This window comes from Phascolarctos cinereus, unplaced genomic scaffold (assembly GCF_003287225.1).
Source record: "Phascolarctos cinereus isolate Bilbo 61053 unplaced genomic scaffold, phaCin_HiC Scaffold_4;HRSCAF=312, whole genome shotgun sequence".
Taxonomy (NCBI): Eukaryota; Metazoa; Chordata; class Mammalia; order Diprotodontia; family Phascolarctidae; genus Phascolarctos; species Phascolarctos cinereus.
In genome coordinates, this window is record NW_027555847.1 from 316,151,785 (window position 1) to 316,176,904 (window position 25,120).

A 25,120-nucleotide genomic window follows, 5' to 3' on the forward strand; every position below is an offset into this window, starting at 1 on the left:
ATTGACCTGTTCTTTCTCAGTTTTATTGATGAAAGTATTTAGAGATATAAATTTTCCCCTAAGTTCTGTTTTGGCTGCATCCTGAAGATTCTGGTACATTGTCTCAACCCTCAAATTTCCACTCACACAGATTTGCAATCTTGGAAGTCATTCTCAATTTCTCACTCTTCCTTACTCTACATATATAATCAATTAATAAATCTTGTCATTTCTACTTCTACATCTCTTTCATTCATCCTCTTTCCCCCACTCACACAAACGCCTTAGTCCAGGCCCTATCTCTCATCTGGACTATTGCAATAGTTTCCTAATTGGCTCATTTTTCACCCAGCTGCCACAGTAATTTTCTTAAAACATAGATCTGACCATGTCACTTCTAAACTCAATAAATTCCATTGCTTTCTTATCACCTCTAGTGTCCTATATGAGCTCTTTCAAGAAGCATTTAAAACCTATCACAATCATTTCTACCAATGTTTCCAGACTAATTATTCATCATTCCTCTATTCAATGATCCAGTTAAACTGGCCTCCTTACTGTTTCTCACACATAACATTCCATCTCCAGTTTCTATTTCTTTGCATAGGCTATCGCCCATATCTAGAATATACTCCCTCTTTATCTCTACTTAGAATTCCTAGTTTCCTTCAAAGCTTCTAGATAAGGCTTTTCCTTATCCCCCCAGCTATCAGTTTCCTTTCCTTTGCATCTTCTCTTTCCAAATTATCTTGTTCATATATTTATTTTGTATATAATGAACATATAGTTATATATGTTCATGTTATTTCCCCTAACGTAAGAAATGCTTCTTGAGGGTAGAAATCATTTTGTTTATATCCCTAATACCTAGCACAGTACCTGGCAAATAGTAGGCACTTAATAAATTCCTGTTGATTGATTGATTGACTCCTGTTTTAAGGATGAAGAAGTTTAGGCTCAGAAATATTATGACTTGTTCAAGATTACACTGTCATAGGGGCAGCTAGATGGCACAGTGGATAGAGCACTGGCCCTGGATTCAGGAGGACCCGAGTTCAAATCCGGCCTCAGACACATAACACATACTAGCTGTGTGACCCTAGGCAAGTCACTTAACCCCACTGCCTAGCCAAAAGGGGGAAAAAAATTACACTGTCATTGATAGAGATGAGATTTGAACTCAGGTTTTCTTACTCTAAATCCAGGACTTTCTGCTGCAGCAGAATCCATAAAATGAGAGTATTCACAAGTTGTATTCCAGAGCAATATAGAGGGAAATAATAAAAATCTTTGGTCTTCAGATTCTATACCCCCCTTCAAGTTTACAACAAACAACGGAGGGGGCAACCAGGTGGTACAGTATATAGAATAGTGGCCCTGGGGTCAGGAGTACCTGAGTTGAAATCCAGCCTCATACACTAGCTGTGCCACCCTAGGCAAGTCACTTAACCCTGATTTCCTCAAAAAAAGAAGAAATACAGCAAGTGATAGAAATAAACTATTTAATACATAATTAGGCTGGAAATATAAGCTGAGACCAGATTGTAAAATGTCAAACAGAAGAATCTGTATTTTATAATAGAAGTAATAGGGAGCCACTGGAGTTGGGGATTGACAAGTCAGGGCTTGGTCATCAAGGGGCAAATGAAGTAACAAGCAGGATGCATAAACGGGATGGGTCATCTTCCTCCTCTTCAAAACCTCTATCTTACCAGCCCATTTTCACTGACGCTTGTCTTTCAGTCAGATAGGGCATATATTTCCATCTCTATCCTCCCTTCCCCCCCCCCAACACCACCACAGTGCACAGACCTCAAGGAAGGACTGACAGGGGTGTATGGGAACCAGCTGGACCCAGCTCACTGGAGCTGATTATAAAATTTTTAGTGTGACCATTTACTCCTTGGAAATCAGCAAACATTACAGATCAGGGCTTGATTTATTTTTTTTATTATTATTTAGAATAGACTTAAGAAAGTGATAGGGGAAATGGTAAAAATTGTAGATGAAACTGAAAATGTCCTGAGTACATTTTTTTTTCCTAAAGGCCAGCTGTTAAACTGGCCTGGATTTAGGGTACAATTTTCATCCATCATCCACGGAATTTGGCATAAAATTTAAGAGAGATGTTTTAGTGATCTCATTTCAGGCAGTTTCCCATACATGAGTTAAGACTTTCTCAAAGGAAGTGGCATTTCAGTCAGTCTCCAACTGGCAAATAGCAGAACCTATAAGAAGAGAAAAAAGTAGAATACAGAGAGCCCAGACATCATTAACCTATGAGAACTTCTTGAAGGTGAGCTGCCCAGTCCAAAGCAGGGGTCTTGTTATTGTTGTTGTTCATTCATCTCAGTTCTGTCCAATTCTTCTGGCCCCACTTGGGGTTTTCTTGGCAAAGTTACCGGGGCGGTTTGCCATTTCTTTCTCCTGCTCATTTTATAGGTAAGGAAACTAAGGCAAACAAAGTTAAGTGACTTGCCCAGGGTCACACAGCTAGGACGTGTCTGAGGCCAGATTATATTTTATATATGATTTCCATGCTCTACTTCCTGAAAATCCACTCTGGGGTTCGGCATTGGAAAAAATCTGCCTGATCTTTTTTTTCCCTTATACAAGAAGGAAGGAAGGAAGGAAGGAAGGAAGGAAGGAAGGAAGGAAGGAAGGAAGGAAGGAAGAGAAAGAAAGGGAAGGAGGGAGGGAGGGGGAGAGAGAGAGAGAGAGAGAGAGAGAGAGAGAGAGAGAGAGAGAGAGAGAGAGAGAGAAAAGAAAAAGGAACATAGATTTAGAGTTGGAACAGCTCTCAGAGGTCATCTAGTCTACCACTCATTTCTCAGAGGAGGAAACTGAGGTCCAGGGAAGTTAAATAACTTGCCCAAGATCATACAGGTGGTAAACATCAGAGGTAGAATTTGAATCCAGGTCCAATAACTTCAAAACTACTGGAAATACATCAGATCAATCCATTTTCCCCTTTGGAATTTAGATGTGTTCATTCCTTTTAGAGCTGATTTAGCTAGGAATAACAGCAAGCATGTGTGTGTGTGTGTGTGTGTGTGTGCGCGCACGCGGATGCATATACACATTCATATATGTATAGATATGTGGATATCTATATATGGAGATATAGATATGTATAGATGGATGGATATGTATGTTAAGGCACGCAGTGGCACAGGAGATGGAGCGTCAGGACAACACATTCAAATCTCACCTTAGTCACTCACTAGCTATATATATATGATCAGTATCCAGCAAGTCACTATTTAGTCTCTCAGCCTCTGTTTCCTCATCTGTAAAATGGGGAAGGAGGTAATAAAAGCACCTACCTCAGAAAGTTGTGGGGATCTAATGAGATAATATGTAAAGTACTTTGCAAACCTTAAAGCACTATATAAATACTAGCGATTATTAGGATTTCGGTCCATTTGCTCAACGTACCTTGAGCACTTACTGCGTGCTTGGCATCTTGTGAGGTGACTAGTTGTGGTGCACTGTGTACTCCCCCTAGTATTTTGTGGGCCTTTAAGATGTCAATCAGAAAAAGCTCTCTTCCCATTGCGTACCCTGAGGTTGCATCTACTCACCGCCGTAGCCAGAACATAGTTCCACAAAGTGGCAATAATCCCTGCCTCCCTCGCCTGCCTATAGCTCTGCAAAGGTCTCGGAGCTTTGCTCAGCCCCGTGAAGACGGGTGGCCCACCACTCCCCTCTCTCCTGAGCTGCCGCTCTCAGCCGGTGTGCACTGCGGGATGGGTGGAGCAGCAGAAGTTCTGCCCAGACTCTTCCCAGCCTCTTCCCAGCAGGGCCAGCACCACACTCCCAGGGAGGTCCTTTCTAGCATTATTTCTTCTCCCTCCCTCGTCATGCCCAGGTCTCTCCAATTTTCCTACCAGGAGCTGTTGCCCGAGGCGGGCCCTCAGGGTGGCACCTGCTTTGAGACTGAGTCCCTCCCTTTCCCTTTGAATCTGGGATTGACGTAGAACTAGAGAAATGTAAAGAGAATTATCAGGATCATCTTTAAGATGTACTCAGGATCATTAATTATTCAGCTAAGGAGTCCCTTTTACCTGCTTACCTCAAATACCATCTCACCCTTCAAGCCTTTCCTGATGCCTCTGCTCTCTTGAACCTTACAGAGCTGCTTCGCCCCTGTTATCACATTGCGTGGAGTGGAACGGGGAAAAGACTTGGGTTCCAGTTCCACCTCTGACATATCCTGGCCAGATGATTCTGAACAAGACACAAATCCTCAGTGCCCCAGGCAACTCTAAGGCAGTCAGCTGTGGAATGAGTGCTGATTTGTATCAGTGGAGGGAGTTTCCCCAATGAGATTTCCCTACAGGAAAGATATTGTAGATCTCATCCTCTCAAAAAAAAAAAATTATCTCTATTACTTGAAGGGCAAGTAGGTGGCCTAATCCCCTCAAAAAAAATCTTCCTGAGTTCAAATTTGGCCTCAGACACTTACTTAGCTGTGTGACCCTGGGCAAGTCACTTAACCCTGTTTACCTGTTTCCTCATCTGTACAATGAGCTGGAGGAAATGGCAAACCACTCCAGCAGCTTTGCCAAGAAAACCCCATGAAGAGTTGGACACGACTGAATGACATTACCCCTAGGATCGAATATAAACTTCTTAATTTTTAAAGCTCTTCACAACTAGGCTTCAATTTTCCTTTTCACCTTTTCTATACATTATTCCCCATTCTGTGGTTCAGCCAGATTGGCCTTCTTGCTGCTCTTCCCCATACCTGACATTCCATCATCCACCTTTGCACTGCCTGTCCCCCTTCTCTCCCCTAGCACTAGAAGGCAGTCCCTTCCCACCTCCACCTCTTTTTTCCTTCAAAAATGAAATTCAAGGCCCATTTCTTATGGAAAGGATTTCCTGATGCCCTCTGCTTATAGTGGACTCCCAAGAAGATCACCTTGCATTTATTTTATATACTTACATAAAAGCATATTGTCTATATTTCAGGGGCTGAGAGAAGCAGCTCTGAGGATATGATCACAAAAATTAAAGTCCTTTTTCTCAAAATGCTTCCATTCTTTAAGATGAGAATATGGTAGGCGCTATAATGAATTCTGGTTAACTGATTGATTCAATCCCCTAAAACACTGTAAAATTCTCGAAGACAGGAAATGTATCTCATCTGAGGTTTATAGTCTCCCAGCATAGTAAGTGCTTAATAATTGTTCTCTAAATGAATAAAATCAACCCCTGTGCACAGGGATCCCAAGCAATTAGATTAGATTGAAATCTACTGGAAGAATTCAAAGCCTTTCCTTACCAATTACCTACCACTGTCATACCCTGTTTGCTGGCTTGCGCCCCACTCTGTGGTTTGCTGATATTCTCAGCCGGAAAGGCGGGCATGCCTTTCACCCTACCCCCCCCTCCACTTCTATTTCAGGGACTTCCCTCTAACTACAACCTCACCTGGTGAGTACAACCCTCCCCACTTACATAACCCTCTACCTTGGCCTAGCCCATGGCAACAAGGCTCAAGCCTAAGTGCCTTGTTACACTGGGCTGCTACGGAAAACACCCTGCTTCCTTCCTACCAGCTACCTTAAGGCCATTTGCTTAATTCTCTTTGAAAGAGTCACTGTTCCTCTGCGAGCCACCTCTACAAAACTGAGGCTAATTTGTTTACCCTGTACATAGTTTGTCTTATATTTATTTCTATAGTTCCATTTAAAGCTATTGTTTATTCAGTGAGCATTTTAATTAGTTTTCCAGCAAATAAATAAATGGGCTTCCAGTTACAACCAGGAATGTTTAAAAACCTTGCTGTTTGTTAAAAACTTCTTAGGAAAAGAAAAAGTACAGACATGTAGAGAGATGAGACCTGAAATTTTAAATAAAAGAGAAAAATGTAGAAATTTTTTAAAATGAAAACTTATGAGCCTGGTTTATAATGTGAGTATAGAGTTGTGTCTATGTGTGTTCTCATGCTTATAAAAATATAGGCAATCCACTATTTTACAAACAGGTTGTTCAAAAAGTTTGTCAGCTGGTTGTTTGGAATACATACTCCCTTTTCACATAGATGCAATGTAATATATTCACAGGCACTAGCCCATCTAACCTACCAAGTAACTGACTTACACATAAGACTAAGAGTTGCATACAATAGCCTGAGTTGTGGGTCCTCAAGAGGGGTACCAAGAGGGATACAGAAGGGAATTTCTTCCCATTTTCTCTCAAAGGGTAATATATGAAGAGGCAAGGTCTGGCGCTCTCCTATCTCCTTTTCTTCACTCCTCTTCCAACTCTTAATGCTTCTCTTCCCAATTCTCCAAAAAAGGCTGAACCTTGCTTTTGGCCTCCAATTTGGCACCCCACCCAGGCTTGCTCTACCTTCAAAGTCTCCATGCTCCTCCCCAAATAAAAATTCCATGACCTCAGTGTAGATAAGGTGTTCCCCACTAGGTGCTAGGAGGAATGTAATCTGATGGAAGAGAGTCAATGGGGAGGGAACAGGAAAAGTGCAACAGCCAATTTGTCTATACAAGTCCTCTGTACTCTGGGAAGGGACTTTTTATCCATTCATCAATGGAAACTCAAGACAGAAAGTCTGTATTTTTGTTGTTGTTGTTGTTCCCCCCCCCCTTTTTACAATGACATGTAGAAAATTACATGATTATCCAGCCAGATGTCATTTTCTTGTGCTTAACTATAGCTTATCTTCTTCAAAAACCTACCCAGCTTTTTCAAGATTACTATGAACATCCCCAGAATCCCTGGGTGTAAAATAACTTTTCTTCACGAAACAAATAATCTGATAACATAAAAGGATTAGTAAGAGACTTCGCTGAAATTCCAACTGCTTTCCCTGGTCTGTACTTCTCCATCTCGAAGACAAAGCTTATGGTTGCTGAGGAAACGGGAGCAAGAACAGGGAGAGAGGGTGGAATTCTTCATCTAATTTGGTTTCCCCCCCTAGATTTACAAAGAAATGTTGACCAAAAGCAAAAGCTAAGCGTGCTTATGGAAAATTTTAAGTACATTTAACCCAATTCCTTTTAATTCATAATCATGCCTTGTGTACATTTCTTCCTTTAAAGTTGGGTCTTTCACCTAGCTGCTATACCTTCTGACAAAAGTGATTTAAAATTCATTGACCATGATTAAAATCAAATATAGGACAGATGGCTTGTCTCAATATGTGCCAGACAGGCAAAGTACTTAAGTCTTCATGTACTTACAACAGGCAAGGACCAGGAATTAACTGCAAAGGTTTTGCACTGAATGGCACATGGATGTTACACTGCATACTACTGTGGAACTTGTTCATCTAATATGTGAGTTTATTCAGAATAGTTCCTAACAAAACCAACTGCCATTCCTCAGCCAACCAGCTGTCCTAATTAGAGCTCCCTTAATTCAAGGTCCTTTTTTCAAGCCTGTTTTAAATAAATCACATCTTACTTCATATACAATGCTTGCCCACCAGTAATTATTAACCTATTGTTAATGCTACAGTGTTCCCCAGAGCATCCTTCTCACTCAAAACCTGATTATATTTTTTTCACTCTAGCATTAGTTCTCCCCAAATCCATTTTTGGCAATTCTCTGTCAAAGAATATTTAAGATTCTGGACAAGGATGGAGTGAGTCTTCACTGTCTTCTGAAACCCTGAAACATCATTCCTTTGATTTTCCTAATACATCTAATATTTTATACCAGGAACTAGTAGGTACTCTCGTGATTGACTTTTTCCAACAATCCCATCAGGGAAAAAGGTCCTCTAAGGTAAAGGACTAAGGAGTCAGATTAATTGTTGATTACCCATTAACTGTCTTATCAAATAAGTGAATCTTTGGAAAAGGCTTTGGGAGTCTGAAAGCACTATAAATCACTTACCACTATTATCATCATCATTCTCCCTTACCACCTACATGGCACAGGCCCTCAAATCCTCAGCTGGCATAAACTTGGGGAACAGAAATGTAATATCCTATTAGCCTAAGTAAAATATAACCAAGTAGGTAAATCTTTTGCCCTTCCCCCATCACATAACGCAACCCAAAGCTTAAGCGGCTTCTCTGAGATTTTTAATGGAATCTGTTAATGTTTTTCTTTTTAAAATATTTTTATAACTGTATTTCAATATAATTGGTTTTCTTTTTGATCCTACCTATTTTATGCATTAGATGGATTTCACCAGACTGCCAGAAGGAACCATGGTACCAAAAAATATTAAGAACATCTGATCTAGAACATTGTTATTACCCATCCTACTGCTTCTAAAATCATGGATAATTGAAGATGGTATCCCCTTCCATTCTACCTATTCTTCAATCCTTGGTGTGTGATGACGATATGTAATTAACAAGGGAGGTGTGGGGAAGCATCCCAGAAAACTATAATATTCATAAATGTTACCCTCAACAGCTGCCCTGCATTCAACCCAGCAATTCACATCAGAAGAGAGAGGTAGCTAAGTGACTCAGTGAGTAGAGTACTGGGTTTGGAGTCAGGAAGATCTTAATTCAAATTCAGCTTCAGAAACTACCTGTGGGATCCTGGGAAAGTCCCTTAGCCTGTTTGCCTCAGTTTCCTCAACTGTAAAATAAGAATAATAATAGTACCTACCTTTGCAGAGTTATTGTGAGTACCAAATGAGAACATCTGTTCAAAAAAAATACTTTGCCCCATGACATATTAGGCACTATATAAAACTTATTTTCTGCCCCCTTCCTACCAAGACTTGTTGTAGAAGTCCAAACTCCATGTTGACTCTTGCCACCTAACTTTCACATTCACCAGTCACATGTGGTAGTCTGTCTTCAGCAAAGTAGTCTGTCACTGGCAAAGTTAAGGCTTGCATGTGCCAATCATTAACTCTCAGGGAGGGCTTAGATGTTTCAAGGAAGCAATGCCATTGGTTCAATAGACTGCTGAGAATTGGCCATGAACCAACCCAGCCCAGCAAGGCACTGAAATATACTTTCATAAGGAATGAGGCATCTGCTTTGGCATCTTGGTCAAATTCCAAAGACAGCAATTACCTTCTGCCTACTTAGAGATCCCCAGTAGCTCTAATTAGGGAGTATTTACTTTCTATGCAAAAATTCATGTCCAGCACTGAACCAGACAGTAAAACAATCAGGAGTCCTTCATAAATGATGGAAGTGGCATCCTATGCAAAGAAGCAGCAACCTCCAGGGGGTGAGAGGTGGACTTTGTCAGATCTGCAAAGTCCTTTATAAAATCTTACATTGAAGAGACTATGTTAATGTTAACTTGAAGAGGTCAGATTCCTACCTTTCTGCACTGCTCCAGGCAAATAATACATTTGCAGCATACTCACTGACTTTAAAGGAATTTTAACATGCAGAGATCAGTGAGATGGAGAGAAGTGGGAACCCGGCCCACTCTTAACTGCTTCCTACCACAATATGGACAACTTGGAGAATACAAAAGCAATTCTTTTCTAATTTAAAACATGTCTGAATCTTAAAATATGTCTGAGTTGATGTCTGAGTACATCACCTTTGGTAGACACATGCGTGAGGAACTGTGAATAGAAAATGATCCAGGCTGTAGAAGTCAACCAAGCTAAGTAGCAGCTGAGGAGTAGCAGTGAATACGTGTGTATGTACATATGCGCGTTCACACATACATACATACATGCATGCACACACATTCATATTTTAATACCAGCAATCTTACTACCCATGGCAGACAGCAATTTATTTCATGATAAGCCACATGTTATGGTAGAAAGTCAAAAGTCCCAAGTGATGCTGGCAGGCCAAGAAAAGGCTACAATATTCTGCCCCAGACACACAAATAGTGTGTTCTATTCTGAATGTGAGTTATTCTGAAATATTCCTAAATGGCTGAATTCTTTAACTGATCTAACAGAACCCATCCCAAAAAACTAACAAGTTTACAATGAAAATAAATTTGCAAAGTTGATTCTCCAGGTCTACTAACTGATGCTAAAAGAGCATAAGTTACTAATGTGTGCAGATCCCCTGCATAAAAATGAAAACGAGATCACTGAAGAGAAAATCTCTAATAATTTATTGACCTTCAGTTTCACATTGTGAAAAAAAAATGCAATTTTACAAAACCTCAGAATGAAGTGGCAAACAGGCAGACATAACATGAACATTTTACTTCGACTTATCCAGGTTTTTGTATAAGAACCACATATTCAATAGTCAAGGGAGGGATATTATTCAGCTCTAATCACTCTTATTCAGACAGGTGTCAGACTCAGAGAAAAGGGCCTGCACAATTATACCAGAAGTGGAAGGCTGCCCTTTGTTATCTGTTTCTACAGCAACCAGTCCACAAAATAATAAAAAGAACCTTCCCCGTCTTATGCCAAGGTTTTTGTGTGCACTGTGCTGTGAATTGCATTTGCTTCAAAGTGTGGGATGTTTCACAGGGCTGGAATGGTCAAGTAGCAAGCCAGAATTCCCACATTAATTCAAAGAGCGGGAGCTGAGAACGGCTCCCCCCGCAGGGCCAGAGGCCCACCCTCACTGTGGCTTCCTTCAGCCTCCACAGAGTAATTAATAGAGGATCCAAGGCACAGACCACAACTTTGAAACAGCTGCAGCAAATTCATCCTGCTTTCTGAAGCTGTGCAGTGACACAGGACCCATCAGCCAGCTTTGCATCATAAGCTACACGGCTATCAATGCTGCAATGTAAAAATGGTGAATGTTCAGCAAGTCATGAGGCTGAGCTGGGGAGGGAGGTGAAGAAAGGGACATTTGCATTGCTAAGGAGACAGCTAAGAAAGGGTGAATGAATGCTGGACATGTCTCACTTTTTTTTTATTCCAATGGATCAATATTTTGGTCCAAATAGAATGTATTTTAAACATGAATGTAGAGTATTATTTCTCATCCAACCACTATGAGGTTTTCAGTAGGGGAAAAAAACCAGGAAGCATCCGACCAGCACTAGACAATGCAAACACACTCACTAAAACTCACATTGCAAATGCTGTAATTAAGAATCCACTTTCTGAAATAACTGCCATGTGAGACAGAATAAGGGTAGTGGCTTATTCAAGTTTTTGCTGTCTTCAGAGACCTCTGGACAATCATGGGGTTAGCATGGCTTAACAGCCCCCCAAACCACCACAGGGCATGTTTAAGTAAGCAAGCATTCCAGACTATCCAAGAATGTATTAGAAACTGACTTAAAAACAGAACCAAAACTACTTTAAATTCTTCAGTGTCTGTGGGTTAGATAGGACACTTCTGTACACCAGAGGAATTTTTTCAGAGTCTCTGTGTGTGAGAACAAAATTCCAGAATACCCAAAGCTAAAGACGACTCTTGGAACTCTGAATGTAGAGGAAACCCCACTTTCAGCAGGGTGGAAGCAGTCACTTCCAAATTTGGCTGGTAAATGAATTATTGCAAATCTTTTTTTAAGTCTTTAAGACTTCGGTCTTTCCAGTCAATGTAGCTATGGCAAAACATTCCAACAGGGTAACAAACAAATAAATAAATAAATACACTTTGGACAATGCCTTTACCTGTCTATGCTCTGTATCACAAGAAGTATTCCGTATTATTTTCTAGGTGATCAGAAGACTATGAGAAGAGAAAGCTGTAAAAATCACTGGACTTTTTCCAGATTACAGTGGTAGAGACCTAATCAGGTTAATGAAATATGGGGATCACACTTCTTAAAAAAAAAAAAAAGACATACACATACATGCAAAGACAGAATCCCACTGAATGACAGTCCGAAAAAGCTACTGCCAGGGTTTCTTTTTAAAGTACATCTATCTATTCCTGCTGGGTTAAAAAACAAAGAAACAAACAAAACACTATCCCCTGTCCATCCCACCCTTCAGATAAATTCCAAATTGTTACTCAAAAGTTTTCCTTTTTGTGCAGCAAAGCACAGCCAAAACCACAAATGTGCAAAACATACAGCCATCCATAGAAATCCTTACACGTGAAGACAACCACAGGCATTGTTTCAGCATGCAGGCACTGAACAATAAATAGCTAAATCTACAACAAATAACAACAGTGACAGGAAGGTTTTTAAAGTCACTTATAAATAGAAAAAGAAAGTTCACAAACCATTGGAGGAAGATTTCTCCACTTTCCCACTGCTCAAAAAACCTTTGTGAATTCCCTGCCTTCCCCCTACATCCTTCCCCATCCCCCATTCCCCCCACCCCACCCCACCCCACCCACCCCTCTCCCCTACAGAAACATTCCCTGCAGACAGGGCAGCACGACACGATATTCTACGTAACTGATGCTCCCAGCTCTACCTATTATCATCAGCACAAAAAGTCCTGGTGGAGTTCTCTAGCCAGCTTTACATAGCTAGCATCCTTTTTTGCTCTGAATTCTACGACACAGTTCAGAAGCCAGCCGGGCCTCCACCACAGCTGGTGCTGAGTCTTCAGACTGGCTCCTTCGAGAGAGGTGACAACCATTTCAAATTTGACACATAAATGGTGGAGGCCATGGAAATCAGGAGCTGAACACGGCACAGCTAGGGAAAAGACCAGGCTTTCTTCTCCCGCTGAAGGGCTGATTAACGCTGACATTAATCCACAATTACGAGACAAGGACTAGATCACAAGTTCATTCATTCCTATTTAAACCATGTGCTACTTGAACTGAGAATCTTTACCTTCCCCCTCCCCCCCTCCCCTTTCCTTCATGACCAGGATAGATCATTTACAAGGTGCAGTATAATTTATTCAAGTCCAGAACAACTTTTTTTTTCTTCTTCATTAAATTCGGCTTCTCCAAAGTCAAGGTCCCACAGCTGTTTCGTCAAACCATGGAATAAACTACAATAGGGGGGGAAAAAAGGGGAGGGGGACACACATAATAAAAAAAACATGGTTAAAACCATACAACAGAACGTCTGCATTAGGAATCTCAAAATAAAAGGGAGCCCTATTTTGAGTTGATTGACACTACTTCTGTGCTCCTCCACAACAATTAAATTACAAGTAGACAGAATAAATGTATTAAAACTGGAACAAAACACTGTGCTGCCAAATACTGTTTCAGTATCTAGCATGTGACTGTCATTAAAATGGGAACAAAATCCTTGGTCCTGGTCTCCTCTTTACTCACTTCCTAAAAATGGCACAAAATCCTCAAGTCTGGATTTTGCCTTTTTAATTATGATTAAACTTATAATCATTTCTAAGGCTTTATCTTCCTCTGATGTAAAATTGTAATGAACAATCCACCTTCGTAGTCAAATGGATTCAATGTAGCCTGGCAGTGGGGAGAGGTCTGAAGAACAGGGGAGCTACTCAACCACAGAGAATTCCATATCAAATTTATTCAACATATAGAAAAGCAGATATATTAATCTCCTTAGTTGAAGTATCTCTGTTACTCATCATGGCAAAATTCGGTCTCATTTCTCTTCACATGAAAATGGACACTTCCTCCACAACCCAAGGCTGGATGGTGTTTGTCTTCCAAGTCAATTATTCAGTTTTTAGAAGAAGACAGCTCTGGGATGTCAACATTCTGATCTACACAGCCATATGTGGAAGCATCCAGGAGCCAGCATAAAGGAAAAGTTATGACCATGGAGCCTTTTTATTTTCCCCAAAATCACCAGGCTTTCGAGGCATGGGGATCATGAGCCTGTGCTACTTCCTAGCTAACTCTGATTCCTCCAGGCATAAGGACAGTTTTTGACTTTCAGTTGCCAGTCTTCTAGCTTGGTTATTAATATGTAAGGTGGTTTCTGCCTGTTAAATAATTTGTCCTTTTTTCCTGCGTGTGTGTGTTGTCTGGAAAGAAGGGTCCATGCGAAGCTTGTATTCCAAATGCTTTTAAATAAAAAAAAAGGACCGAGTAAACTCAGAATTGTCCTTCTACACTTCCCCTAATTCTGGCTTTTGTGGGTTTCAAAGCCCAGCTTGTTTCCTCAGGGTTGGGTGGGCTTGGGGGTAGTGGTGGCTGTTTCATAATAGGTGACAAACACTCATGACATTCTTTAGGATACTTTGTCATCCCCCCTGCCTCCTTGTAATGTATATATCAACACTAAGCCAAAGGAACGTTTCTTACAGTAGTATGAAGTTTCAAAAAGTTGTATACTCAAGAAGGGGAAAAAAAATCAACACTAAAAATCCCAAGTTGGAGAGGAGAACTAAGGCCAACCAAAATCTTTCTGAGAGCTGCTGTCAGACTGGGGCCACATAGCATCATGAAAACAGAGGCTAATCACAAGTAATTTCCTTCTTGTCCCTCCCACCCACTGACAGAACAGCAGGAGACATCAGAAATCCCCTTGGCGGATGAGCTCGTAGACCTAGGAAAACTTCTTGTTAACACTATATTAATTCGGCTATCTTACACATTTGGGAAGCTCAAATAATGGTCTCTGGGAGATTTCTGCAATTAAGGGAAAATATTTAAGGCTGAGGTAGACCACACAGAGATACTTTTAAATAACACTTCAATGAGCTTGAATGTTCTAACACTATCTTATGTGCTATAAACTTTTAGAAGGCTCAATCAACATTTTTCCTGGCAGAATTTTGAAAAGGCTCACTTTGATCATACCCTACAATGGCCTCTAGTTCCAGAGAGCCTGGCTAAAGTACCAAGAGCCTTGTCAAACCCTGGACTTCAGATGTATGCTTGGGGTCTCCTGTTGGTAGCTGCCTCACACCTCAACTAATACCTTATTTGCCTTACTTTTTAAAGCACCAGGAAATGCAAGGATTAGTTTCAAACACACCCATCATCCATCAGGTCAGCACAAATGTTGGCTAATGGTTTAGTCAAGGTAAAAGTGGGGTCAATGAAGTACCACATACTTCTTAAAAAGCAGGGTCTCAGACTTGCTGATGGTCAATTTCAGGGTAACTCCACAATTTCAACAAAGTCACAAAATCAATGTTAGAACTGAGAAGTTTAGGAGAGATCAACTAATCTAGAATCAGAGTATCACAGATCTATAACTGGAAGGGGCCCTGAAGATCATCAAATCCACCCTCCTCACTTAACAGATGAGGAAACTGAGGCCTAGAGAGATTAAGGGGCTTACTCAAAGTCATTCAGGTGCTCTGACTCCTCATGCAACACACTTTCCACTACACCACACTGGTTTCTTTCCTTCCTTTCACTCTAACTGATGGAGAAACTTAGACCCAGGGAAGTTAAATGATAGCTAGTTGGTGGCAGATCTGGCCCTAGAACCCAGGCCTCCTGAATCTTAATCTCTGGTCTTTTATTATCTTCTCCAAGATAATAAAGTCTAAAAAAAATAAAATAATAAAGTTTATCTGTTATGCTGTTTGCTCCAAGTGGCAAGCGGTAGCTCATTTTAGTCTACTGCCTGCCAATAAGAGTATAACCCCAATGGGCAAATCATTTCAAGGCTGTCTGCCTCAGTTTCCTCATCTGCAAAATGGGGGTAATAATAGCACCTACCTTACAAGAGCTGTTGTGAGGATCAATTGGGATAATATTTGTAAAAGCACTTGGCACACAGTAGGCATTATACAAATGTCAGCTATTTGTTTAGCTACTTTCAAATTCCTTTCAGCCCCATACAGTTCATGGGTTTAAGATTCTAAATCAATAGAAGAGACCATGAGCTATATATAGTAAAAGGAATCTGCCAGTACCTATTGATCCCCAAGCAGATAGCATGCTCTGCACTAACACACAATTTGGTACTTTGCTAATTGATGCTTTTGCCCAGGCTTTCCTTTATAACTTGCTTTATAGCTGAATCACGCATTCACATCTCCAATGAAATTACCACTTTCAGAGCATTTGTTTATTCAGGATTACTGAGATGCCATCAAAGCTGCAAAAACCAGTTTGGTTTGTAACTCTGTTTCCCTTGCCTCTCCACAAAGTAAAAAAGTTCCTGGTTTCTCCCTCCTGCCCTGGAAGATGTTTGATTTTGGGGTACAGAAAAACTACTGCTTTGCAAACCATCATGGACTTGTTTCAAGAGATGACAGTTTTAGAAAGGAGGTAAGCTGAAGGCCACATGTAGAATGGTATATACTCCAGTGTGCTGGAGATGGAAAACAAAAACAAAAACAAAAAACTCGATCCTTGAGCTCAATCGGGGAAAGACCCTTTCTGCTCAGTTCCCTCCACTGCACACATTAATTTTTCCTTTGAAGTCTCCTCCACGTGCTGTTGGCGTGAGACAGGCTAGGAAAACAGCCAAAAACCTCTAACAAGTGAGCAGGTCTTTATCATGGATCCTCCAGAGGAGGAAGCCCTTTTTCTCCCCCTTCTTCTTAGTACTAAGGCCATGAATCACCAAAACAAGTTAACACATTCTGGGCTCTGTGCTACAGCTGTTACACATGCTTTAATGATTCCTGAGGCAAAATGTGAGTATGCTTCCCAACAAACTGTAGAACTGTTACCAAGTGGGGTTTGCTGCGTTTGGAGCCCTGAACTACAGGCCTTTGAATTATCTGAGCCAAGAAGCATCGTATCCTCAAGTACACAAGACAACATGATGTGCTCAGAAAGATGACAGAGGAACTCAACTTTTGTTAGCCTGGACAACGGGGTCAGCATGATTAATTCTGAAAAGCAGTAGTGGCTTTAGGTGGCCAAAATGTGCTAAGTGTATCAGTGTACATAATAGAGAGTGATAGAATCCAGGGGTGACCTTGAAAGAGGGCCATCCCTTGCTCACGAATGACTCTAGGGTATTCGTTATAAGATAATATTGATGCCAGATTTGAGGTTCAACAAAATGCTTTACAGAGGTTGATGAGGCTGCACCAATGCTCTTCCCAGATGTTTGCAAGCAATAGCTTAGCCTTGCTAAAGTGAACAGCTTAGTGCAGCAGAAAGGGTTCTAGATTTGGAGTCCTTGAGGCCCCAAGTTTGAATCTTGCCTTAGCTACGTGGCCTATCCATGTGACTCTGAGCAAGCCACTTAAGTCCTCTGGGCCTCAGTTTCCTCACCTATATAAACGAGCAGAGGTTTGAATAGTTGAATTCTAAGGTCCCTTATAGGCAGCCAGATGGTGTAATGGATAGAATAATGCACCTGGAGTCAGGAAGACCTGAATTCAAAGCTAGCCTCAGACAGGAACTAGCTATGTGACCTTTTTTTTGCCACATTTTCCAGTTGAACAAACTGAGGCAAAAATGTGGCTAATCTACCTCCCAAGGTTGTTGTGAGGATCAAGTGAGATATCTGTAAAGTGCTTATTAGCACACTGTCTGTACGTATTAGACACCTGAGATATGCTTGTTTTCTTCCTTTCTTCACTCTTCCCAGAGTTGTATGTAACATTCTATCTATGTTAGGATTTAGGGATGTAAGAACCTTTCAAAAAACTTTTTTTTGGGGGGGCTAGGCAATGGAGTTAAATGACTTGCCCAGGATCATACAGCTAATAAGTATGTGCCTGAGGCTGGATTTGAACTCAAGTCCTCCTGAATCCAGGGCCAGTGCTCCATCCACTGTACCACCTAGCTACCCCCTAAAAAACTTTCTGAAGAGCACCTTGGCATATATGGGGACTTCAGTTAAATTTTTAAAAAGAGCTCTTCTGTTCTTCATTTTAAACTTTGTAAGACTAGGGTAATCTTATGTACACTTGTATCTTTGGTCAAAAAGATTGCTTACCTGGGAATCATCTTCAAATAATGCATCAGCCTTAAGAGGGAAGATGTTTCCAAGTACTGACGAATGCTGTAGGAATGAGAGAGTAGGGGACTGTGGTGATGCTGTTCCACACATCTAACGTTGGATCATAGCAGTCCAAGGTTTTGCATCTTTGAATACCGAAGTAGCCACCAACTACATAAAGTTTGTTTCCAGATGCTACTGCATGGCAGCTCATACGCTTGGCTGTCACATCTCCCACCTTGGTCCACTGGTATGTTTCACTGTTGAATTTATAAGCTGAGCACGCTGAGAATTCGGTATCTCCACCCATAATAAAAATCTGGTTGCCTAGAACAGCTGCTGCGGTGTATCGCCAGGGCTGCGGGCAAGTGGCTGGTACTGTCCACCTGTTCTCACACTGATCATAACACTGAACTTTAGGTAGCTTATCATGGCTAACACTGGTACCACCAAAAGCAAACAACTTCAGTTTGGCACTCACTACCGCTGCATTGCTCACGCCTTCCCGGAGCGGGGCAACCATTGTCCACTTATTAGTCACGGGATCATACTGTTCTACTTGCTTTAATGACACAGACGGGGAAGCAGGCAGGCAACCAGTTGCTGCTGTATGTCCTCCCACTACATACAGACAGTGTTTGAGTTCAGCAGAGCCATGACCAAACCTGGCCACCAGCATGGGGGCAGCTTTCGACCACTCCTCATGAAGAGTGTCATAGACCCAAACATCTTTGGAGACCCCATTCTCTGACCCTCGTCCACCAGTGATGTACACTTTGCACCCAATTGCACAGGCACTGAACTCTTTCCTTGGGCTAGGAATGTCTGCCTTGGGAATGATTTCCTTTGCTTTCTGGTCCACAAGATACAGCTTGTCACACATGAAGGTCTGTCCTCCCAGAAGGAAAAGGGCGTGGCCAGTTTTTCGAGGCCGAGCACAAAGGCTGGTGACCACACCATCATTCTGCAAGATTTTCAATTTGCATCTTATTGCCTCTTCCACAATCTCTTTGCTTTTCCTCTGCTTGGTGATGAGTTCTTCCATGGCTACATTCTCCATGAGATATATGGCTGGCAAGAGGGCCAGCCTCACAGTCTGCAACAGCTCAGGAAGGTAGCAGTGGCGCTTGCTCAGGTCGTAGCTGATCCAGTTAATAGCAGACTCGTACACCAGCCTTTCATCTTCAGTCTCCAGTTCTTCACTGGACAGGAGCTGCACCACCATGTCCTGGGGCAGCTGAAGGAAATCTTCATTCTTACTGATGGTTTGGAAGTTGCTGAGGCACATCCTCCAAGAGAGTTCATAAAGTTTGGTGCACTGGTGAGCATCGGACAGCAGCAGCATGCCAAGACAGTTGGTGGGATGGAGGTTCTTTTCAAGAAACTCTGCACAAGCGTCTCGAATGTCCTGAAATTCCAGCATGTCTCCAGCTTCCAGGAGGGACTCTGCATTCTCTTCATTGATAATAACTCGGGATGAATATGCATAGTCGAGCAGCAGTTCTAAGACTTCTGGATGGATAGAATTGTCAAAGTTGACTTCACTGGACTGACTCTCTTTGAGACCACCACTAAACATGGCTTCAAAATAGCGGCTACATGCAGCCAAGACAGCTCTATGGCAAGGAAAAGTCCTGTTTCCTGCATGTAGAAGGACATCTGTAAAAAGTCTCTGCTGGCGCAAAAGATTCAGATGTGTGAGGACACTATCAGCATAAGAGGATTTGTGGAACAAATATATATTGATCGAGCCAGTGCTGGCCCGAGATTTGCGATTTTCATGCATGCTGACTGACATTTTTCTCTTTCCTCCTAAAAGACAAAGAAACATTAAATAAAGTTAAGGTGGTACTCCAATGGGGCAACAGTTTCCAGACAATGAAAATAGAAACCTTATTCTGTTTACTCTGCTGACTAATGTTCTGAGTAGTATATAGCCAGTTCAGTATCAAGACAGAGACAATTAGCTGTGAAGAAAGGCATTCATTTCAATAGTTTTTCTCTGGTGAGCTGCTTGAGCTATAGGCTGTTAAAATCATTGCTCAAGAGCAGGTTCATCTTGGAAAACCTGATCTCCAACTTTCATGATATTAAAATACTTTGCCAATGTAAGTCAGCAAAAAGAAGATGGGAGGGAGAGACCTCATTCTCACACCTCCCTGTCCTAGGCCAGCTGATTCACTGTAAACAGACTTAAATAAGCCAGTCCTCTTGCTTTTAATAATACTAGGACAAAGTATTAGCCTAATACCTTATGCAACATAAAACTCCATATGAAACAAATACCTACTAATTAAGTCCATCAAGGATTCCTTCAGTAAGACTAGATTTTCCTGCAGCAAGTGCAAAAGATAAGAGTAGCTAAAGGTGAAGGACCTTTTAACCCAGCAGAACCCCAATATATAATGATTAAGCATGGTTCAATAAAATAATTACAAAAAGGCAGATTAGAACCTAGCCCAAATCAGGGTAGATTATAAGAACATTCAGGATTTAGTTCAACCCTCTCATTTTACAGATGAGGAAAGTTCTTTAGAACCTAAGTGATTTGTCCAAGGTCACTAAAGGTATCCAAGGCCATGCAGTTAAGCAGCAAAACCAGGAATCTAACTCGTCTATTGACTTTCTTTACACAATTTATCAACTACACTGCCTGCTGCTCTGTGAACTTTTCAAATTCTAGCTATCAAATAATATTTTTCATTCAAAAATAACAATTATACGCTTATATATTGCTTTACAGTTTCAAATATTTGCTTTTTCTTTCTGGTCCTCCAGTTTCACATCTGTAAAACGTCCAGGAGGCAGGGGTTAAGGAACAAGAGGAACTCCATGACTTATCTCTAAGGGTTTCCCCCTAGCTTCTAACCCTTTGTGATTCTGTAATCTTCCCAGAAAACTCCCAGAAAACCAGCTGAAAAAAGAAGTCCAAACTATCCCCATCACCACCACCATCACTAGGGAGATGTGCAGAATAGATCTATGCACCTGCACAAATAGGATGCATCTATACAGAGCAGAAAATTGAAACATGACTTCATTACACTCAGAAATGAGGCCATCTGTAGAATTTAGGTATTGAATTGAATTTCCTATGCTAGTGTGTTTTAAACAGATTCAGAATCTAATGCTGTCTTTCTATTTTCCCACTTAAGAACGGAAATCTACAGCTTATCAGAAATCAAGTATTGTACTACTTCTGCAGAGCCCCTATTTTCAGGAGGGAAATTGTAACCATCTCTGATCAACAGCTCTCTAACACCTCCCAAGTCAACAAAAAGCTCAAGAATTTGTTTGAAGAAGTACTAAGGTTTGTGGGGGCTTAAAGGAGATAAACAACATGGAAACAGTATCTTTATCACAGCCTCAGGACATCAGGTTCTGACCTCAGGGAGTACAGAAACATTTCCCTCTGCTCTTGAAATAGCTTTGCAGCTAATATTTTCCCTAAGTACATATTTCATGTCTGTTCAGGTGTTCAAAGTGTATTTCATGCACACTTAAGGACCAGAGCACCAAATTTGCACTGCCCCAAGAACTAGCAGCACGTCATAAGCAGAAACAAGACAGGTGCATGGCATGCCTTTGACATAATAAACAACATAAGGTTATGCAACCTGTTTTTCTTTATTTTGGAATGTAACCTCTTGTTGTGAATAAACATCCCTTAATAGAAATCAAGAAGAGGCCCACAGCTTTGCTCTACCCAGTGATAAAATGACTGCTGTGGAAAACACTGGGATGGGCTGATGTACGTCCACATTTGGGATGTGATGAAATCTGGAAAATAGCTGAAGTTACCTAACTCCATGCATCTCTTTTACTATTCTCTTACAGGTCATTTTATCAGAGTCCAGCACTAAAAGAAGCAAATCTGCCTGTTTTCATGGTTTGCTCTACTGGTGATGTAAACATTGGAGTTATTTTCATGGGAGGGCTAAATTTTAAGCACTTTAAGGAAGGATCTGAGGTCAAGGGTAAAGGGTTTTAACCAGTAAATGATCACAAATGAAAAACTAAGACTTGCTGTAACCCTGAAATGATAAACCATGCTTTAAGAAAGCTTATTACCTAAATTAGCTTAATACACACACCCACAAAGCAGCCTAAGAACAATGTGCATGTCTCTGGTGAACAAGAACCTGCTACAGACAGATGCACAAACTATGAGAGCTCATTTACCAAAACAATAGCACGTTCCAAGCTGAACAAAATGCAGACTAGTCTAGAATCCCAAGAAGCCAGAATTTTTTTTTCCTGGAACAGCAAGGTTTTTAGCCAAGAGGAATTATTACATTAATAAAGGAAACTCCCAGAGATGGGGCACCTTCTCTGAAATGTCTAGTCTTATGCAGTTCCCCAGAGAATAGGGAATTTAAGGAACTTGCCCAGAGTCACTTGGCCAAGATGTATCAAAGGCAGGATTTGAACCCAGGTCTTCCTGGTTCCAGGGATACCACACTACTTCTCCATAGCTAAGTAAATCCTACTTGAGGCTCTTAGAATTTTCAGTCACATACCTCTTAAAGAGACTTCAAAATATGACATCACTTAATAAAACATACCTATTTTCCCACATTCTTTGTCAATTCTGTGGTATTTTCCAGATATACACATAAAAAGAGAGCTGTGCTAGCTCAGTTTCCTTGGCTACTTTATCAAGCTGTCCAAACATACTACAGTTAACACATACATATACAAAAATCCAATTGTTCTCTAAGCAACCTGAGTTTAAATTCTACCGGTGCCATTTGGCCCGAAGCATGATTTCCATTTTCTTGCTTTCAATTACACAAACATCAGCAGAAGAGACCTATGTCAGTAAGTTTATCTTTAACAATAAAATTAACCAAATTTCTTCAAGCCCTTTTTTTCAACCCCCAGAAAAATAATATTTACATGCAAAATACAAAGTCAGCAGAATGTACACAAACTAAATCTTGCATTTCCAAAGAAAGTTGAGGAACCCTTCTATTACCTCCTATTAACTTTTCAAAAGGTGGCTGTCATAGTAACTTCAACTCAATAGACTTAACTCAGCCACATATGTAATAGCACTGTAAAAAGGAATCTGGTCTTACTTTTTTGGATTTTAAATCTAGTACAAAATCGAGGTCTCAATTCAGTCAAATCAAAATTAAATATTTTTCTCAAATATTTGCCCATTAATTATGCTCAAACAACAACATGACAGATATTTGCATGAGTAACAGCTTTTAATTACAATACCCTAATATCTGTAATAATACCATGAGAACACAATTTTTTTCCCCAAATACTCTTTGCCAAGCACAGAAACACACCTGAATTAGTATTTGACTAATGAGGTTGTGATCTGTACCTTGAAAGAAATACCCACATGCATGAAACCACAGACCCACTCAAGTATTGAACTATTTTAGTGGCGGCAATAAAAGTAAATGCCAAATTTGTTTGCTGACAATTTCACTGTTTCATCCCCTTCTGCCCCCCCTACCTTCTCTGCAATTAATAATCTAACAGAGAAAGCCAAATATCCGCACTGGGGGGGAAAACAGTTTTTCATAAGCCCAGTGTGAGTCTCATCCACTCAAGAAGGACATTTCACAGAGAATGAAGAATATCTCGGCATCCTTCCCATTCTCCTGACGGAGGCAGAATGCAATCCCAGAAACAATTTGCTATGTCTCCCTCTCTCAGGAGGAAGGATGCTCGCTACGGCAGGAAGCTCGTGAGAGAGCTGGCTGACATCAACTCCACAGTTAAGAGAGTCTTTGGGGGCAGGGATCAAGTTAGCAAGACCACCGAGATGGCGCTGCTCTCTCTCTTCCGCATCTTCCCCCCCCCCCTTTCCTGCACAGTCCTAGCCGGCATTTGTAAGTTCAGAGGAGATGCGGCTCCTCCTCTGGGGATGCTACCTTTAGGAAACTGGAGACCGAGCTCCTGCTTTTTGTGGTCAGGTGAAGGGAAAGCATGCATTAGACTGGCTTTCTAAGGGGGGGCGGCGGCTCTGCCCCTGACTCGGAGCTCCCAGATCTTTCGCACAGCTACAGACACACGTGTGCGAGTAGACACACACACACACACACACACACACACACACACACACACACGCGCGCGCGCGCGCGCCATTCGGCTCTTCTGTCCAGCCTGGGTACCCCCTGCACAACCCACCAAGCCCCGCAACAGGTCGGGGGGCATGGGAAGAAACTTACAGCCGGGGCTGCTTCTGCACTGTCGGGCAGGGCTGGTCTCCAGCCGCACCCGCACACACAGTCACGCCGGGCGGGCTGCCGGCTCAGCTCAGGCCAGGAGCTAGGCGCAGGCAGCCGGGGAGGCTCCAGGAGCCTGGAACGAACCCGGAGCAGAGGCGGAGGGGCCGCGCAGCCGGGCCAGGCAGAGGCGGCGGGGCGGGCCGGCTGCGGCTCACTCGCTGCCTGCGTCTCTGCGCTCGTTCCCCGCGCTCCGCTCTCCGAGCTCTCGGCCGGTCCCCAGGCGGCTCTGTCCGAGCCGGCCCGGAGAAGCTGAGCCTGCAGAGGCTCGCTCGATCCGCGTCTCCCGGAGGAAGGGACGGTCTCTGCGGCTGGCGCTACGGGAGCTGCTGCCGCCGGAGGAGGCGGTCTGTGGGCTCAGGCTAGGGGGAGGGAGCAAGAGAGAAAAGGGGCAGAGCAGCGCCGCGCGGCTGCCGGCTGCTGGCTGCAGACTGCTGGCTACTGGCTGCTGCCGCCTCTCTTCCTCCTTTCCTGCGGCCGCCGCCTCCTCCGCCTCCTCCTCCTCCGGCTGCTCTAGCAGTCTGGGCACGGCCAGCGCGTGCTGGAAGGTATATGAGGCGCTGCGGAGGCCAGGAGGGGGGGCCGGGGCCCCTTATGCAAAGAGAGAGTGACACTCCCGAGAGGGAGGCAGCTAGGGAGGGGGCGGAGGAGCTGAGGAAGCGAATTAGCATGGGCAGCCCAGTGGGGGGCGGGGGGGTTGGAGGATGGAGGGGGGAGGAGGAGGAGGAGAGGATACAAGGAAGAACGTTGTCTTAGGAGTTATGAGGAATTGGCGAGGAGGGGGAAGAGAAAGGATGGAAGCTAGAAACGGGGTGGCAAATAAGAGAACAAAAGCGGGCACCGCGTACCTCCGAGCGCCTTCCGCCCCCACCTCCACCCCCAGCCCCGGCTGACTGGAGAGCCCTACGAGAAAGAGATGCACCAAGGCCACTAATAAATTAAATTAACCCGATTAGGAGAGTATTATCGCTGCTCTCCCCCAGCCGGGGTACTAGATGGCACCGAAGCGTGTGCCAAGTGTGAACGGACTGGCAGGGGATGCGCTGAAGCAGTTGTTCTAACAGATCCTCCCAGTGCCAGGCTAGGAGGGAAACCCACACTGTCCTCCCTCTTTCCCGGACCAAAAAAAAAAAGTGTGAGCATGGGGTCTCCCAGTTGCGAAGGAAGGAATGAAAGAAAGGAAGGTGAGGGGCAAGCGGGCGTCAGTCAGAAGTGTGTACACTCCCTTGTGTAAATAGTTTGTGGAGCGTTCAGAGGGGGCTTCGAAAGGGTGCTGAGAA

At 42.5% G+C, this 25,120-nt stretch overlaps 1 protein-coding gene and 1 long non-coding RNA gene across 2 annotated transcripts; both read right to left on the reverse strand.

Annotated features, from left to right (window-relative positions):
- Window positions 1-2,110: 2,110 nt before the first annotated feature.
- LOC110216596 (uncharacterized) lies at window positions 2,111-8,780 on the reverse strand. The gene is made up of 2 exons (XR_002326817.2): window positions 8,581-8,780; window positions 2,111-2,207 (listed from the first exon to the last, which is right to left on the reverse strand). It is a non-coding gene; the product is annotated as an uncharacterized LOC110216596 (long non-coding RNA).
- Window positions 8,781-12,175: 3,395 nt separating this feature from the next.
- On the reverse strand, window positions 12,176-23,870 carry ENC1 (ectodermal-neural cortex 1). Its single transcript, XM_020998488.2, has 3 exons — window positions 23,784-23,870; window positions 17,587-19,401; window positions 12,176-12,781 (listed from the first exon to the last, which is right to left on the reverse strand). Exon 2 carries the CDS (start codon window positions 19,385-19,387, stop codon window positions 17,618-17,620), a length of 1,770 nt encoding a protein of 589 aa, XP_020854147.1. The 5' UTR covers window positions 19,388-19,401; window positions 23,784-23,870; the 3' UTR covers window positions 12,176-12,781; window positions 17,587-17,617.
- Window positions 23,871-25,120: the final 1,250 nt, after the last annotated feature.